The following is a 16,113-nucleotide window of genomic DNA, read 5'->3' as shown; positions in this document are numbered from 1 at the left end:
AGCTCTATTATTTTATTTACTTATTATTTTTTACTGTCTGAGTTTAAAAGTTAAACAGTTATATTATGAAATATTTAAAACAAAAAATACTGAAAAGTACAGGAACAGTTTAGCCAATATCCATATACTTAATGCTCAGATTGAACAGATGTTAAGTTTTGCCATAGGGGTGCCTGGGTGGCTCAGTTGGTTAAGCGACTGCCTTCATGAAGCTCAGGTTGTGATCCCGGAGTCCTGGGATCAAGTCCCGCATCGGGCTCCCGGCTCAGTGGGGAGCCTGCTTCTCCCTCTGACCCTCTCCCCTCTCATGCTGTTTCTTTCTCTCTCTCTCAAATAAATAAAATCTTAAAAAAAAATTTGCCATAATTGCTTCAGATTTCTCTTAAAAAATATAATAGATTGAGCTTCAGCCTCCAGCTGTGCCCCTTACCTCCCTCTCCATAGGACAACCAATATTCCAAATTTGTATGTCATTCCCATATGTTTTTAAGTTTTAGCACCTATGTTTGGGAACATACAAAACAAATACAACATATACAGTATTTTCTGTTTTTAGACCTTAATAATTGGTACATATACTCTATGTATCTTCTAGTACTTTGCTTTTTCCAGTTACTGTGTTTTTAAGAGACAGATGTGGTTCATTTATTTAATGATGTATATTCTGTTGATTAAATAATAATGTATTCATCCGTTATTCTAAAGAAAACACACATTTGCTTTAAAATATAAATTTGCCGGGGCGCCTGGGTGGCTCAGATGGTTAAACGTCTGCCTTCGACTCAGGTCATGATCCCAGGGTCCTGGGATCGAGTCCCGCATCGGGCTCCCTGCTCCTTGGGAGCCTGCTTCTCCCTCTGCTTCTCTCTCTCTCTCCCCCTCCCCCCCTCTGTCTCTCATGAATAAATAAATAAAATCTTTAAAAAAAAAATATAAATTTGCCCTACAGGCAACCTTGGTGGCGCAGTCAGTAAAGCATGGGGCTCTTGGTTTTGGCTCAGGTTGTGATCTCAGGGTCGTGAGATTGAGGCCCCTGTCAGGCTCTGTGCTCAGTGTGGAGTCTGTTTAAGACTGTTTCTCCCTTTCCCTCTCTCCCTCCCCCTCTGCACGCACATGGACACTCTCTCTCTGAATAAATAAGTATATCTTTAAAAAAATATATAAATATGCCCTTAAAATATAAATTTGATGAGCACTGTAAGGATTTATCAATCAGTCATACTTTTCTTTAAAACTACCTGTGATGCTTGCAGCCAAGAATAGGGATGTTAATTAACTACACGTAGAATTTAAGAGCTTGGAGGCACTAAAACAGATTTGATTTTGAATCTCTTATTTTGTCTGCCTTCCTTAGGCAGGTAATCTCTGCAGCCCTCTAATTTACATTTAAGAGAGGATGCTTGTTCCATCAGTAGAACAGATAAATACATAGTAAGCTTGTGGGTGAGGAGGTTAGCATAGTTCTGGGTCCATTGAAAGCCCTCAGTAAATATTTGCCATTATTTTTTCTACTACTAGAGAAGGAGGAAGTAAGGGAAGAAGGGAATTTTGGGGGATAGACCAGACTAGTTAGGGGACGGCTGCCTCAGTGGGTCAGTGGCTACCTCAAGAACTCAGAATATCAGGTGACCAGGGCTAGGGCCACAGTGGGAGGAAAGAAAACAGAATAGCTAAGAAGCCAAAAAGTGCCTGTGTAAACAGTTTTGGTCCCTCACATTTGGAAGCTTTACAGTTGATTGAAAGGCATCAGAATCTGGTTGGTCTCAGGGTTGTTCCTAATGCCTTTTCTCTGAAATTGTTCTAGATCCTGGAGTTCTAGATCCTGTAAATCGTAAATGGCTGCTTAGACTAATTCTGGTAAAGCTTTTAAAGGTTCAGGGAGGTTAGAAATTTGAGGAAGGATAAAAGATCAGATCAAATTTCATCTAAATTGAGTTCATCCTTAGAATATATTTAAGTTTCTAAATATATATTTGGTTGTGTCAGGATACCCTTGAGGATTAGGGGAGGGGATAAAAAAGGCTTTAATTGGTAAAAGAAAGCTTTTAAATTATATGGGCTAAAAAAAAAGGCAGAGGAGGAAAGCAGTGCTGGAATTACTGAAGAAAACATGGTACACGTCAAAATCTATGGGAAGGTATATCTATCTACAGAATTCAACATAATCTGCCCCATTGGTGGGTCTCTGGTTTGATCCTGGCTGCCTTCTAGGCTGCATTTTTCAGGACTGACTTTAAAAAACTATGCTCTTCTGGGCGCCTGGGTGGCTCAGTTGGTTAAGCGACTGCCTTCGGCTCAGGTCATGATCCTGGAGTCCCGGGATCGAGTCCCACATCGGGCTCCCTGCTCAGCAGGGAGTCTGCTTCTCCCTCTGACCCTCTCCCCTCTCATGCTCTCTATCTCATTCTCTCTCTCAAATAAATAAAAAATCTTTGAAAACAAAACAAAACAACAACAACAACAAAAAAAACTATGCTTTTCTGAGCCATCTCAGGCATCCAGATAGGAATGCTTCAATGCCAGGTGTTGGATACTGGTTAAGTGTTGGGTTCTTCGTTTCTAAAATTGCAAAGTGAATTCTAATAACTGCATTCTACAGTGTTTCAGGATTACCAAGTTATGTGTTGGATAAATATGAGTTGATCTAGCTAGAATTTTTCCCCTCAAAACTTTACAAAGAATTTTACAGAGGCAGATGTCTTTTAAAATGTATATATTGGGGCACCTGGGTGGCCCAGTCCATTAAGTGTCTGCCTTCAGCTCAGGTCATGATCCCAGGGTCCTGGGATAGTGCCTTGTGTCAGGCTCCCTACTTGGCAGAGAGTCAGCTTCTCCCTTTCCCCCTGTCCTGCTCGTGCTCTCACTCCCTCTCTCTGTCTCAAATAAATAAATAAAATCTTTTTAAAAAAATATATTTTCAAAGTAATCTCTACTTGAATCCACAACCCTGAAATAAAGGGTTGCATGCTCTAAGGACTGAGCCACCCAGGTGCCCCATTTAATTTACTATTTTAATCATAGTATTTTGCTTTGTAAGGAAAATAGGTGCTCTTATTTTAAATTGTAACATGTAGATACTGTGCATATCAATCTTAGCATTATCAGTATCCAATAATGTGTGCCTTCAGACTATGAGTATTTATTTTATTTTTTCCAATGTTTTACCACAATTGCCTGTCTTGTTTTCAGTTATTTTGGTTTTGACAGGCTTATAGTCTACAAAGATGAATGGAAACATGTATAAGGAAAAGTTAGCCCCTTTCCCACTCTGCAGCCAATCTCTCATTTCCCCTAGAGTGTCAGTCGCTGTTACCTTTTTTTGGTATCCTTCTGGAAATGTTTTATAACCATACAACTGATATAGCTTCCTATCCCCCCACCATATTTACTCTTCTGTACCTTGCTTTGTTCTTTTAAGAGTATATCTTTGTGGACACCTAGATGGCTTGGTTGGTTGAGCGTCTGCCTTCAGTTCAGGTCATGATCTCAGGGTCCTGGGATTGAGCCCCGCATCGGGCTCCCTGCTCAGCAGGGAGCCTGCTTCTCCCTCTCCCTCTGCTGCTCCCCCTGCTTGTGCGCGCTCTCTCTCTCTCTCTGTGTCAAGTAAATAAATAAAATCTTAAAAAAAAAGTATATCTTTTAAAAAAAGTATGGAATGCTTCATGAATTTGTGTGTTCCTTGCACAGTGGCCATGCTAATTTTCTCTGTATTGTTCCAATTTTAGTGCTGGTGAAACAAGCACTTAAGAGTGTATCTTGAAGATAGCTCTATATTTTTCTATTTCTTTCATTTAAACACTAAAGGACTTGAAGCAACTTTATTACTTACAAAAATAACGTTTTAAAAATAAGAAACACATTGTATGGGTAATTAGTTTTTCAATAAGTTTAACTGCTGGTTTTGTCTGATTGTGGGAAAATAACAATAGTTTATGTAGTTAACTAATCACATAAATTCAAATAAGCATGAGCAAAAAGAATAGAACCCCAGGGGTATTTATCCTTTCAAATATGAGGTAGCACAAGGACTATTAATTTGCAGCCTTTCTGTGGACTGCAATTGGGAAAGTTGGATCACTGTGTTTTTTTTTGTTTGTTTTTGTTTTTGTTTTTTTTAAGGATTTTATTTATTTATTTGAGAGCGAAAGTGAGAGTGAGATCCCGGGATCACGACCTGAACCTAAGGCAGTTATTTAACCGACTGAGCCACCACCCAGGTGCAACCTTGGATCACTATTTTTAAAACTTGAGGCCAGCGGTAGAAATCATTTTGAATATGGGGAAGGATATGCAGGATGACCAAAACCACAGAGATTCAAAGCCAACTGTGACAGAATTAGCATTTTGCAGAACTAGGGGATTATGCTTAAAAATTCTAAAAGATCTGTTTAATCTCTTTCAACACAAAATAAGTATGCCTATAAATAGTTTTAACTATAGTGAAATATTCTAAAAGTGAGAATTCGATAAAATTTTATTATTTAATGCTAAGATGGAAGAAACTGCATCTGGAGAGTAAGATGAATTCCGTTTACCCCTTTATCAGCTCTATTACTTGAGCTCTTAAGATTCTTTTTTTTAAACAGAGTAGGATTAAATAGTGGGCAGTGGTATATTTTTTAAAACCCAAAGATTTAGGGGCGCCTGAGTGGCTCGGTCGGTTAAGCATCTGCCTTCGGCTCAGGTCATAATCCTAGGGTCCTGGAATCGAGTCCCACATTGGGCTCCTTGCTCAGCGGGAAGTCTGCCACTCTCCCTACTTGTGTTCTCTTTCTGTGTTGCTGTCAAATAAATAAAATCTTTAAAAACAAACCAAAAAACCCTCCAAAAGCCCCAAAGATTTAATTATACTTTGATTAGAACCAGGCCCCAGAATAGCTGTAAGATTCAGAAATGTCATTTTGAAAAAACACCAAAAATTCCTAAGCAAGTTGGTATACAGATCACAAATGACACACGAGCTGTAATACTCTTTGAGGGCTTCACACAACTTAATATGTTATCTTTAAATGACAAATTTTAATGAATAAATTATATTTCAAAAATTATGTGCTTTCTTCTTTTTTGGACATTAGTCATGTCTTAAAATTTTACTTTCTGACCACTTCCTTTACATTTATAAATGCTACATGTCTCTCAAACTCGAAATGTTTATTTCCCACCTGTGCTGGGAAGTGGTGTTCCCAGGAGGGTCTGTTCCTGTTTGTTCCTTGTCATCCAGACCTCTCAGGTGTTTTCTTCTAGACAGTGTACTGCCTGTGTACTCTGTATTGCTTAGATAAATGTTTCCAAAGGGCTAATGTTCTTTTTATAACTTTACTTTTTCTAGATATAAAGACCTGAAGGAGTGTTTTCTCCAAAGATGGAAAACAGTACCACTGTCATTTCACGGGAGGAACTGGAAGAGCTACAAGAAGCATTTAATAAAATAGGTATGCTCGAGAAAAACTAGATACGACATTGCTATTCTGCTTGATATCAGACTTCCAGGAATGGAACAATAACTTTTATTGGTTTTACTACCACCCATTTACCCCTAGCTTTATTCCCCCTCCTTTGTCCCCCCCTCCCATCTAGGTTTCACTGAATTCTTTCTTTCTTTCTGAAAGATAAACTAAGACTGGCTTAAATTTCTAGGAGAACTGGACTTTGAATTCTTTGATAATTGCTTTGCCGAGAGTAATCCAGGTTAATGAATGACAGTGTTACTGAATATGCTTAACATGATATCCTCATTACAGAGAGAAAATACAGAAACACTTCCTTGTTTATAAACTGAACTCTGGCCTTCATGTGTTTGTCACAAACAATAACACTTTCTTATTTCATGCAGAATATTTTAAAATCTGAATATTGTTTTTAAAGGCCATATGTCTTAATTTCCTTCTCCCTTATGCAAAATTTTAAAAAATCTTGGGGTTGTTTTTAAAGGCTGCATATCCTATTTTTCTTCTTTCACTTTTTAAACCAAATGGTGTTTTGTCTTTATGACATTATCATTTGACAGCTTTGTATTTTTCTTCCCAAAACATCCCCTCATACTCTGTTGGATGGCAATTCTTCCATACTTTGTTCCTAGGAAACCTGTGGCAAATAGGAATATAAATAACGTCTTTTGCTCTAGTCTGCGAAAGCAAGCAAGTGAAAGGTGAGCACAGTGAAAGGACACTGGGACAGTGCCACCACCACCCCGGCCCCTCCCACAGTAGGCTCCTTCTCTGGTACAGAAGAGCAGTCCATGAGAAACAGTCAGATGGTAGACCAGGGGGGATATATAATGATCACAGTTGGTCCTGTGCCTAGATTTCTCACAAACCTCGTGAATAATCACTAAAATTCATGTAGGTGAAATGTAGTGCAGAATGAATTTTAGAGACCAATGGAAAAAAAAGAAAGAGTTTTAAAAAGAGAGCTCTCCAAAAAAAAAAAAAAAAAAGTAAAGCTTTACTGAGCTTTACTGAGCCAGGAAGCTCATAACTTACAAATATTGCTTTACTGAGCCAGGAAGCTCATAACTTACAGATATTGCTTTACTGAGCCAGGAAGCTCATAACTTACAAATATTGCTGTGAAGTAAAGTGAGGTGTACAAATCCCTGGGCCCTTCCACCTCTCCCTGCACAGCCATCCCCAGAGTAACTCAGACCTTCCAAATACAGTCTACAGGGTGGCTGAATTAGGCTCATAGTGAATGCCTTAATTCTGATCTTTTCATTATTTGGAGGATGGTATATTTGTCAGTAGAGCATTGCATGAATATGATACAATTTCTAGAAGATTATTATTAATAATAAATTTCATGGAGTATTGTATGCAGTGCCCAGAGTCTTTTCAAGACAAAAGTTGGGCAATTATTACTGGTCGGTTCATTCTGAGCACTGAAACAGAGGAAGTAAATAAAAATGTATCTCTGAGTTTGCTGTTGCTGTTATTTTATAGTGCAGTTTGGTAGCTTGAACAGAAGTGCTACCTAAGTCTTAGTGAAATATGAATGAATTAGTAATCCCTTTTCTTTGTGTAGCTTTACTCTTTATGACTCACGGACATATAATCCTGCAATATTTATTTAATGATATTTTGAATAAATAATTCATTGATGGAACAAATCTGACAGCCGGATAATTTGCTCTCTGTGAGGACGGTGCTAACACTAGCACGATATGTACTAGCTTTATTGACAAGATAAATTGCTATTTTGGAACTCAGTATTCTCTCTGATAATTTCTACCAAACAACTTTTCTAAGGGGCAGAGGGACATGCCCATCCAGCCTTACTACATGGGATGTTTTTTGGGTCTCAAGGGAGACATGGCAGGTTAAAATATTTGTCTTCTTTCTTTTTTTTTTTCCTTTATAAATTTTGGTAAAATAGGCATAACAAAACTTACCATTTTAATAACTTTTTTAAGTATACAGTTCAGTGGTGTTACGTACAGTCATGTTGTTATGCAACCATACCACTATCTCTAGAACTTTTTCATCTTCCCAAACCCATTAAATACCAACTCCTCATCTTTTATAACATTCTGTTTTATGTCTACATCACATTTTGTTTACCCATTCCTCTGTCAAAGGACATCTAAGTTGTTTCTACCTTTTTGCGATTGTGAATAATGTTGCTACGAACACGAGTGTACAAATATCTGTTCACATTTCTGCTTTCAGTTGTTTTGTGTATATATTCAGAAGTGGTATTGCTGGATAATATGGTAATTCTGTGTTTAATCTTTTGAGGAACCATCATGCTGTTTTCTGTGGTGGCTACACATTTTACAGTCCCATCGGCAGTGTATAAGGGTTTCAATTTCTTCAAATCCTTGTCAACACTTACTATTTTCTGTTAAAGAAAAATTTTTTGTAATAGCCATCCTCATGAGTGTGAAGTGGTATCTCATTGTGGTTTTGATCCGCATTTCCCTAATGTTTTGTGACGTTGAGCATCTTTTTGTATATTGGACATTTGTATAACTTATTTGGAAAAATGTCTCTTCATTTCTGTTCAGTGTCTATTTCTTCTGCCCACTTTTTAATCATAAGTTGTTTGTTTTTGATGTTCTTGAATTATAGGAAAGTCTTATTTCTTTTTAAACTCTAGTCTTTATGATAATTTAAACTAAGCCTTGATTTCCTCATCTTTAAAATTAGAATAATATTATCTACTACCTCAAGGTTGTTACAGGATTTCATGAGATAAGTTCTTAACAAATCACGTGGCACAGAATATGTGCTTATTAAATGGTATCTATTATTTCTTGTCACATCACACCCAAACCACAGAGGCCATAGGGATGGAGCTGGGATTTAAGCACACAGACCTATTCATCTTCAGACTCCCAGCTCCTAAGTATTCTTGTTAGTATAGCATGATGGTTAGCAGGTAAACAACTTTTCCACAATCTTGCATGTGAGGGTGGGGGAGGTGGAAAGAGGGAGAGGGAGAGAGAGAATCTTAAGCAAGCTCCATGCTCAGCGAGGAGCCAGAATCAGGGCTCAGTCTCATGACCCAGAGATTATTACCTGAGCCAAAATCAAGAGTCGGACACTTAACCAACTGAGCCACCCAGGCACCCCTCAATCTTGTTTATTTTTAAATACTCTCTGCCATAGTGCTGGTAAAGAAGTAAGCCAGCTAGTTTATTTGCCTATTTCAGAATTATAGGAAACAATTCTGAACTTGTGATGTATTAAATAATGATATCTTGCTCTAAGTTCAAAGAAAATAATATTATTATCGCAATATCAAGGTTCCTAGCTGACTTTGGAGATTATAGCAATATTTTAGTTATTGGTAGATTCTAGTTGAGAAACTTTTAATTATTCTAAACAGTGTTAATTCTAAAACTTGTGTATGAGAGTTTAGAAGAAAAATTCTGTCTTTATCATTAATTGAGTTATAGTGAGGATGGCTCTTTCATCGAGAGGAAAAAGTGAAATAGAGGAAACAAAGCAACTATAAGCAGATGAGCCAAGAAAGCCTATATAACAAGGTGGATCCAGGCAACTAACCAAACAATCCAAAGTTCTGTTGCCAACTCTGGGCAGGAGTGTTTTGTGTTTTCTTTGTTCTGTGTCAAGAAGTGATATCTAATCTGCAGGGAAAACCTAGGGAAGGGCACCTCAGTGATAATGTGAAAATGCCTGGAAACCTATTTTCAGAAGTCCAAATACAGGTGTGAAATTATTTCTTGAACACTTAATGTCAAAGTGACATCAAACATGATTCAGCCTACATAATGGTATCATAAATACATAATGAAGAAGCAATGAATTATTGACAAATGAAACAGAACTGCCACCAAGTGAAATGTATAACAGAAATACCTTATTGTATTTACTACACAAATCTGCACATATTTTATACACAGTGTGGAACCTGCAGACCCATTTTGTAAATTCTCTGAAGGAGTTAAAATCTGGTAGGTATTCCCTCATGACTATTGCTGCTGTTTCTTCTAGCTCTCTGAGACTTGTCCATGCTTAGTTCTTTGAAATTTAGTTGTGTGCTAAGCCTGGGTTTTTCATCTGTCAGAGCAGTGTTCATACTATGTACTTAAAATACGCATGGAGTCCTAAATCTGTGTGGATAAAGTCCATTTAAATATGAGTTTTTTTGACAAGTGTATAGACTACCTTGTACTGTTCAGATACAGGAGAAAAGGTGACTGCAACTTGTGGAGCAAACCTGAAAGGTTCTACCTGCCTATGAATCTCCCACTAGGCCTTCTGGGTGCACACCTCTAATGAAGAGTGAAAATGATATTTGACAGCTCATAATTTATCTTTACAGATATTGACAACAGTGGGTATGTTAGTGACTATGAACTTCAGGACCTGTTTAAGGAAGCAAGCCTTCCTCTGCCTGGATACAAGGTGCGCGAGATTGTGGAGAAAATTCTAGCAGTTGCTGACAGCAACAAAGATGGCAAAATCAGTTTTCAAGAGTTTGTGTCAGTAAGTAATCCCATCCTTTCCTGGTTACTGATCTTTTAGCTTTGAGCAGGATTTTAGTAATGTCATTGCTCTCTTTGGTTAAATCTGGCTGCAGAGACCAGAAAAAAGCACTGTTTCTAATGATGGTGGTGATGATGATGATGATGGTAACAAGAGTGTCTACAAATAAGTCATAAAAGAAAGGGAAAAATCATTCTCAAATTGTTAGAAGTCAGGTTTTGACAGTAATAGCTCACGTACTAGTAAAACTACAGTTGAGTTCAGTTTTTACTGACTATCCGTATACAGAATGTTTTAATGTCTCAGTACTTGGTCTTGAGAAATGGAATATTTTTTGTGACTGACATAGCTAAGGTATGGAAGCTATACTTCCTAGAAACTGGTTATTTCCTTGTGATAAGTTATACCTTTAGTTTCAGCAAATGCCACAAGGTAGATTTTGGTGCTAGCTATGGTAGCATTGTTTCATTATTAAAGTACCTCAAGGCTCAGGGAACTGAACAAGATGAAAAATAATACGTGACTTAACCAACAGAAGAAAAATAGGTTGTAGAACTGAATCTTGAATATCATCTATTTCAAACTCTTGGGCTAAGAGAGATGACTTGACCATATTGCCATTGCCATTGCCAGCTGAGCACTTCTTCCTATGCCTCCACCAGGACTGTATGTGTCATATGGAAATAGAACTTGATGGTGAGGCCACGGAACCCAGGGACTCAGGGAATGTGTCCTGGGAGCTATGAAGACTGAGCTGAGATCTGAAGAAAGATGTTAAACAGATCAAAGGGGCTGAGTGGGGAAAATGAATGATGTGCGAGGCCGATGGAAGTGACAGCCTATGTGGAGGCCCTGTGTGGCTTTAGGGATGGTAGATACTCTCAAGCACTTGGAAAAAAGCTGAGTGTGGATAGGGCGAGATGGTAAGGGAATGGAATGCAGCTGGGGAAGTAAGTTGGGGTCAGGTCATAAGGGTCTTGTAGGATTCTCATTTTTATCATAAGAGCAATAGGAAGCCAGTGATGTAGGAAGAAGAGAGTGTGAAGTGACATGATCAGATTCAGATTTTTTTAAAAACTCACTCTGGCTGCTGCTTGGAGTACTGATTAAATTCAGTCTAGCCAATTATGAGAGTGATTGGGAGAGGGCATTTCTCCAAACCTCTCAAATTTCCTGCAGTGTCTGACTTACTGATTTTAACTTTGCAATGTTCAGACAGGCAAATATCTTCATTAAAGCATTTAAAAATATCATGTAGTTAGTTATTCTTTAGTTTTCAAAGACACAGCAAAAGGTCGTGGCAAGCACAGGAGAATAATTTCAGTGTATTCAATTTAAGCTTAATTATAACAAAATTTCTTCTAGTATTTGGGGTGCAGACGTTTATACATTTTGTGCTCTGGGTAAGATGACATGAGAGGTATCTGTGTACACAACCAATAAGGGTGGGAATACCTGATTGGGATTTATTTTGATGTCATTCCAAATAAATAAAGAAGTCTAAATAATTATCCTTCACACTGCAAGTTTTTTTGATTGTCTGATCAAGGCTCAGTTTTACTTATATTCCATTCCAGCTGATGCAAGAGTTAAAAAGCAAAGACATCAGCAGGACATTCCGCAAAACAATTAACAAGAGAGAAGGAATTACTGCTATTGGAGGAACTTCATCCATTTCCAGTGAGGGCACACAGCATTCTTATGCAGGTAATCTGCCAATCTAAATTTGATCTTTCAGTCATTGATTCACTCACTAAATCTGATAGTTCATCAAGTCTAAGATGCCATTCATTTGTAAAATTTGTGAAATTTGGTTTGCTGACTAAGATTTTCTGTTTTCAGAGGAAGAAAAAGTGGCTTTTGTTAACTGGATCAACAAAGCCCTGGAGGATGACCCTGACTGTAAGCATCTCCTACCCATGAATCCCAATGATGGCAGCCTTTTCAAATCACTTGCAGATGGCATCCTTCTTTGGTGAGTTGAACATTAGGTTAAGGGAGATAGGTTCTTCCTTTCCCCATTGATGAGCATTCAGTAAAAACTACAACTCAGCAAACAAGTAGCTATGTAGGTATTGAAGAATTTATATCGCATGGAAAATTAAGTACCAGATGCTTTCCAAAATTTTTCTTTAAATGCAATCTCTTAGTTTTCTGATGCCTTTTCTATTTCCTTACTGCTGCCAGGATAGTTTTGAGTTATTCCTTTGATGTATTTAAAAATGTTCACAAGGTTTCTTTTTTTCATTTTTAATAAAGAATTATTGCCTGGGACAGGGACATGAGGAAATGTAAAAGAAAGATACATCTCATTTTGGTTAAATGAAATTAATGTTTTAAGTCAGTCTTGTCATATCCTTGGCTCTTTGCAGTGTGTTTCTGCTCACTAGACTGTAAACTCTCTAGGGGCATATCTTCGTTTCTGTTTTGTGTACTACAGTCCCAGCATACTTCTTTGTACAAAGCAGGTGTCTTTTTTTTTTTTAAGTTTATAAAAATATAGAAAACTTAGAAGAGTAAGTATCACAAATATTCTTATCACCCATAGTTAGCTATTACTAATATTCTGGCATGTTTCTTTCAGTCTTTTTTTTCTGTGTTTTTACTTAAAAAGAAAAAAAAACTCCAACCTACGCACAAGTACAGGATATTAGTTTTTAAGTAACATATAAAATATACCTTGACTTCTACCTACAGTTCTAATCTCTTTTTCTGACCTTCAGAGGAAATTCCTATTATGAATTGAATGGGTATTTTTCTATCTTTATTTTAAAATATATATTCTAAAATCTAGAGATAAATTTTATATTAATTTCTCTTAAAATGTTTGAGTTATTGAAATTTTAGGCCATGTCTCTGGCTCTTTCTGCAACAACAGTAATTTTGACACTGTTGATACCACTTTATGAAACTTGGCTTCTTAAGAATTTGTTTTACATTTCAGACTGCTGAATGTTGATGATCATTAAATGAAATAGAGACAGGACTCACATAAAGAAAATGCAAGACAATTTAAAAAAAAATTAGGAGGAAGTGCTAAGATTACTATTGCAGTGAGTGATAGATTTGTTTTAGGTTACAGAATATTTCTTAGATTTTAAAAAGTAAGTCCCTGACATGAATCACATTATATTTTAAAGAAATGGATTGTTACTACTTTTCAAAATTTAACTATTTTGTCTACTTGTAAAAACAAACTAAAAAGTCTTAAATAATTTAACTTAAATTATTTATCTTAAACTGGGAGTCATAAGCTTAATTACTGCCATTTTCCTATAGCAAAATGATCAACTTATCTGAACCAGACACAATTGATGAAAGAGCCATTAATAAGAAAAAGCTCACCCCTTTCACTATTTCTGTAAGTATTTGCCCTTTGCTAATAATCATGTACTGTGTTGTAAAATGTAAGGCCTTTATTAATGGGTACTTAGGCCCAGGCAAAACTTTTTTTACTCCAGTTTTATTGAGAAATAATTGACATATTTCACAGTGTAAGTTTAAGGCATACAGTGTGACGGTTTGATTTACATATATTGTGAAATGATTACCACAATGGTTCACCTAACATGCATCTTCTTATATAGATACAATAAAAGAAAAAGAGAGAAAGAAGGAAAAGAAGAAAAATTTTCTCCTTGTGATGAGAACTCATAGGATCTACTCTCTTAACAACTTCGCTACATACCATACAGCAGTGTTAATTGTAGTCATCTTGTTGTACATGACACCCCTAGTACTTAAGTATCTTAAAACTGCAAGTTTGTACCTTTTGACCACCTTCCTCCAGTTTTTCCTCCCCACCCCCCCAACCCTTTGCCTCTGGTAACCACAAGTCTGATCTCTTTTTCTATGAGTTTGGTAATTTTTGCTTTGTTTTGTTTTAGATTCCACATATAAGTGAGGTCATATAGTATTTGTCTTTGACTTATTTCATTTAGCATAATGCCTTCAAGGGTCCATTCATGTAAACGTTGGATTTAGCATAATTTCAGTTTCTTATAAAAACTAGGTTTTATTAAATAAAAATTCAGCTTCAGTTTTGTACTGAATGAAATAAAGATTCAAAGAGCTTTGGATGGGGGGGCGCCTGGGTGGCTCTGTTGGGTAAGCATCTGACTCTTGATCTCAGCTCAGGTCTTAATTGTGGGGTTGTGGGTTCAAGCCCCAGCGTGGAGCCCACCTAAAACAAACAAACAAGCAAACAAACATTGTTCAGAGTGCTTTAGATGAACTTTACTTAAGATAATAGTATTCATGTTATATTATTGTAACAATTGAGTTGCTTTTATTAATGAATATTTGCTTGATGCTGTTGTTCTTGGTTGAAATAAGAGTACTATATAGTTTTACTCCATGTTTTACTATTTCACAGAATTTGAGCTATTCTTTTTTAATATATTGTTCTGTAGTCAGCTTCTCCATTCAGGTCTTGTTAAAGTCCAAGAATTTATAGTCACCATACTTTTCCCCTCAAAATCTCTAGAGCAGTGCTGGATATCAATAGTTACTAAGTACTTACTGGGTACCAGCCACTATTCTAAACAAACTGCATAAGTTATCTCTTTGACTCTTCCCAGCACCCTTAAAATGAGGTAGATACTATGATTTTACAGATGAGAAAACTGAGGCACTGAGAGGTTACCCAGTGGCAGAACCAGGATATGATCCCAGCAGTCTAGCTCTAGAGCCCACCTTATAATCACTGTGTACTGCCACTCTTGTGTGGTAGTGGTAATAGCAACTAGTGCATATACTAGTCACAGCTGCAGCTATTAAAAGTGAGCTAATTCTAAGCTATTTCCCTCATTTCTCTTGGCAAATACAATCCTTGATTTTGCTAAAGTTGTTAAGCCTCTTTTATAGGGAAGCTACAACTTTAGGGCAGTGTTACATGGTTAGTCTTGGAGTATCCAAGGGGTACTCCTATTTCCTGTATCCTCATTGGGGAGTATGAATTGGATGTTGACTAATATGGCTTTCTTGTCTCCCACTTTCCAATAAGCAATAATATTGCATATTCCTAGCAGAAACTAGCATTCTTGAAGAAGCTCATTTCTGATTGCAATTGCCAGAAGTTTATTTTCTTTCACATCTTGTGTCGGGATGCTTTGTTTAATATCTATGATTGTTGAAAATATTCATACATCTTATTTTTAGGATACGTGTCACATAATTTTTTATGACACTGGCTCTGAAATACAGCATTTCTCAGTGTTGTACAAATTTATTGTCTGGTTTTACTTTTAACATTTGTATGCAGTGCATTAAATAAAATAAAGAAAAAAATTCTGTAGCTATTTTGCAATAACTACAGGATGGGCCCGAGGGGCTAAGTCTTTTACAGTTTTATTTTTAGAGATGACAGTCTTCCAGTATGAATAGGGGGTAATAGTCTAGATCTTTGGGAGGCTTGAAAGAGTATACTAATGTAGAATAAAAAAGATCTCTGGGAAGGAGCAAAGTGTTACTGTGGATATTAAATCTGTCTTTTTTTTTTTTTTAGTAATTTTAGAACTCTGGGAATAGATCGGCTAGAATACTACCAGTTTCCCATGAAACTTTATCCAAAAGAAGCCTCATTCATTTGTAAAAGATTGTAAAGTTTGATAACATAGTTTTTTACCTCATGATGATGGGTTTATGTAGTATCATGATGTATGAAAGAAGAGAAATACGAAGGGATGAAAATGACAAACAGTAACTATGAAAGCAAGGGAAAGAGATCAAGTAGTAAAGTGCTAGTTAAAACCATGGGATTTTTTTTCTTTGAATAGTAGTATTTTGCTTGTATAAATATTACTTATGTTTCAAAAGCTGAATTTTCACAATCTATTGCTTTTTATTTACCTTTACAACTTGTCAATAAGACTTTGGAAAGTACTTTCTCACACGTAATTTTCTTTGCGGCAATTCAGGAAAACTTAAACCTAGCCCTGAATTCTGCCTCAGCCATCGGTTGTACAGTGGTCAACATTGGTGCACAGGATCTTAAAGAAGGAAAACCTCACTTGGTCTTGGGACTTCTCTGGCAGATCATCAAAGTTGGTCTTTTGGCTGATATTGAGATTTCCAGGAACGAAGGTAAGATCATCAAAAATACTTACTTTTCATTGACATGTACTTACTGTGGGAAAAATTTATATTTCATTGTTTTCTTTTC

The 16,113-nt window shown here is 36.7% G+C and overlaps 1 protein-coding gene and 1 pseudogene across 1 annotated transcript in view; one reads left to right on the top strand and one right to left on the bottom strand.

Moving 5' to 3' along the window:
* PLS1 (plastin 1) overlaps positions 1 to 16,113 on the top strand; it is a 97,003-nt gene that overhangs the window by 54,701 nt on the left and 26,189 nt on the right. Inside the window, exons 2-7 of the mRNA XM_028099198.1 lie at positions 5,330 to 5,432; positions 9,787 to 9,950; positions 11,528 to 11,657; positions 11,793 to 11,925; positions 13,230 to 13,311; positions 15,869 to 16,034. Coding sequence (XP_027954999.1) covers positions 5,363 to 5,432; positions 9,787 to 9,950; positions 11,528 to 11,657; positions 11,793 to 11,925; positions 13,230 to 13,311; positions 15,869 to 16,034 — 745 coding nt within the window. The 5' untranslated portion in view covers positions 5,330 to 5,362. The remainder of the gene's footprint in view (positions 1 to 5,329; positions 5,433 to 9,786; positions 9,951 to 11,527; positions 11,658 to 11,792; positions 11,926 to 13,229; positions 13,312 to 15,868; positions 16,035 to 16,113) is intronic.
* On the bottom strand, positions 3,645 to 3,743 carry LOC114205756 (U6 spliceosomal RNA; annotated as a pseudogene).

The sequence above is a fragment of the Eumetopias jubatus genome, unplaced genomic scaffold, assembly GCF_037043125.1.
Source record: "Eumetopias jubatus isolate StellerSeaLion01/CBP00866 unplaced genomic scaffold, mEumJub1_p1.0 scaffold_1, whole genome shotgun sequence".
Classification (NCBI taxonomy): domain Eukaryota; kingdom Metazoa; phylum Chordata; class Mammalia; order Carnivora; family Otariidae; genus Eumetopias; species Eumetopias jubatus.
Note: the sequence above shows the minus strand (reverse complement) of the source record. Positions and strands in the feature narration are given on the sequence as shown.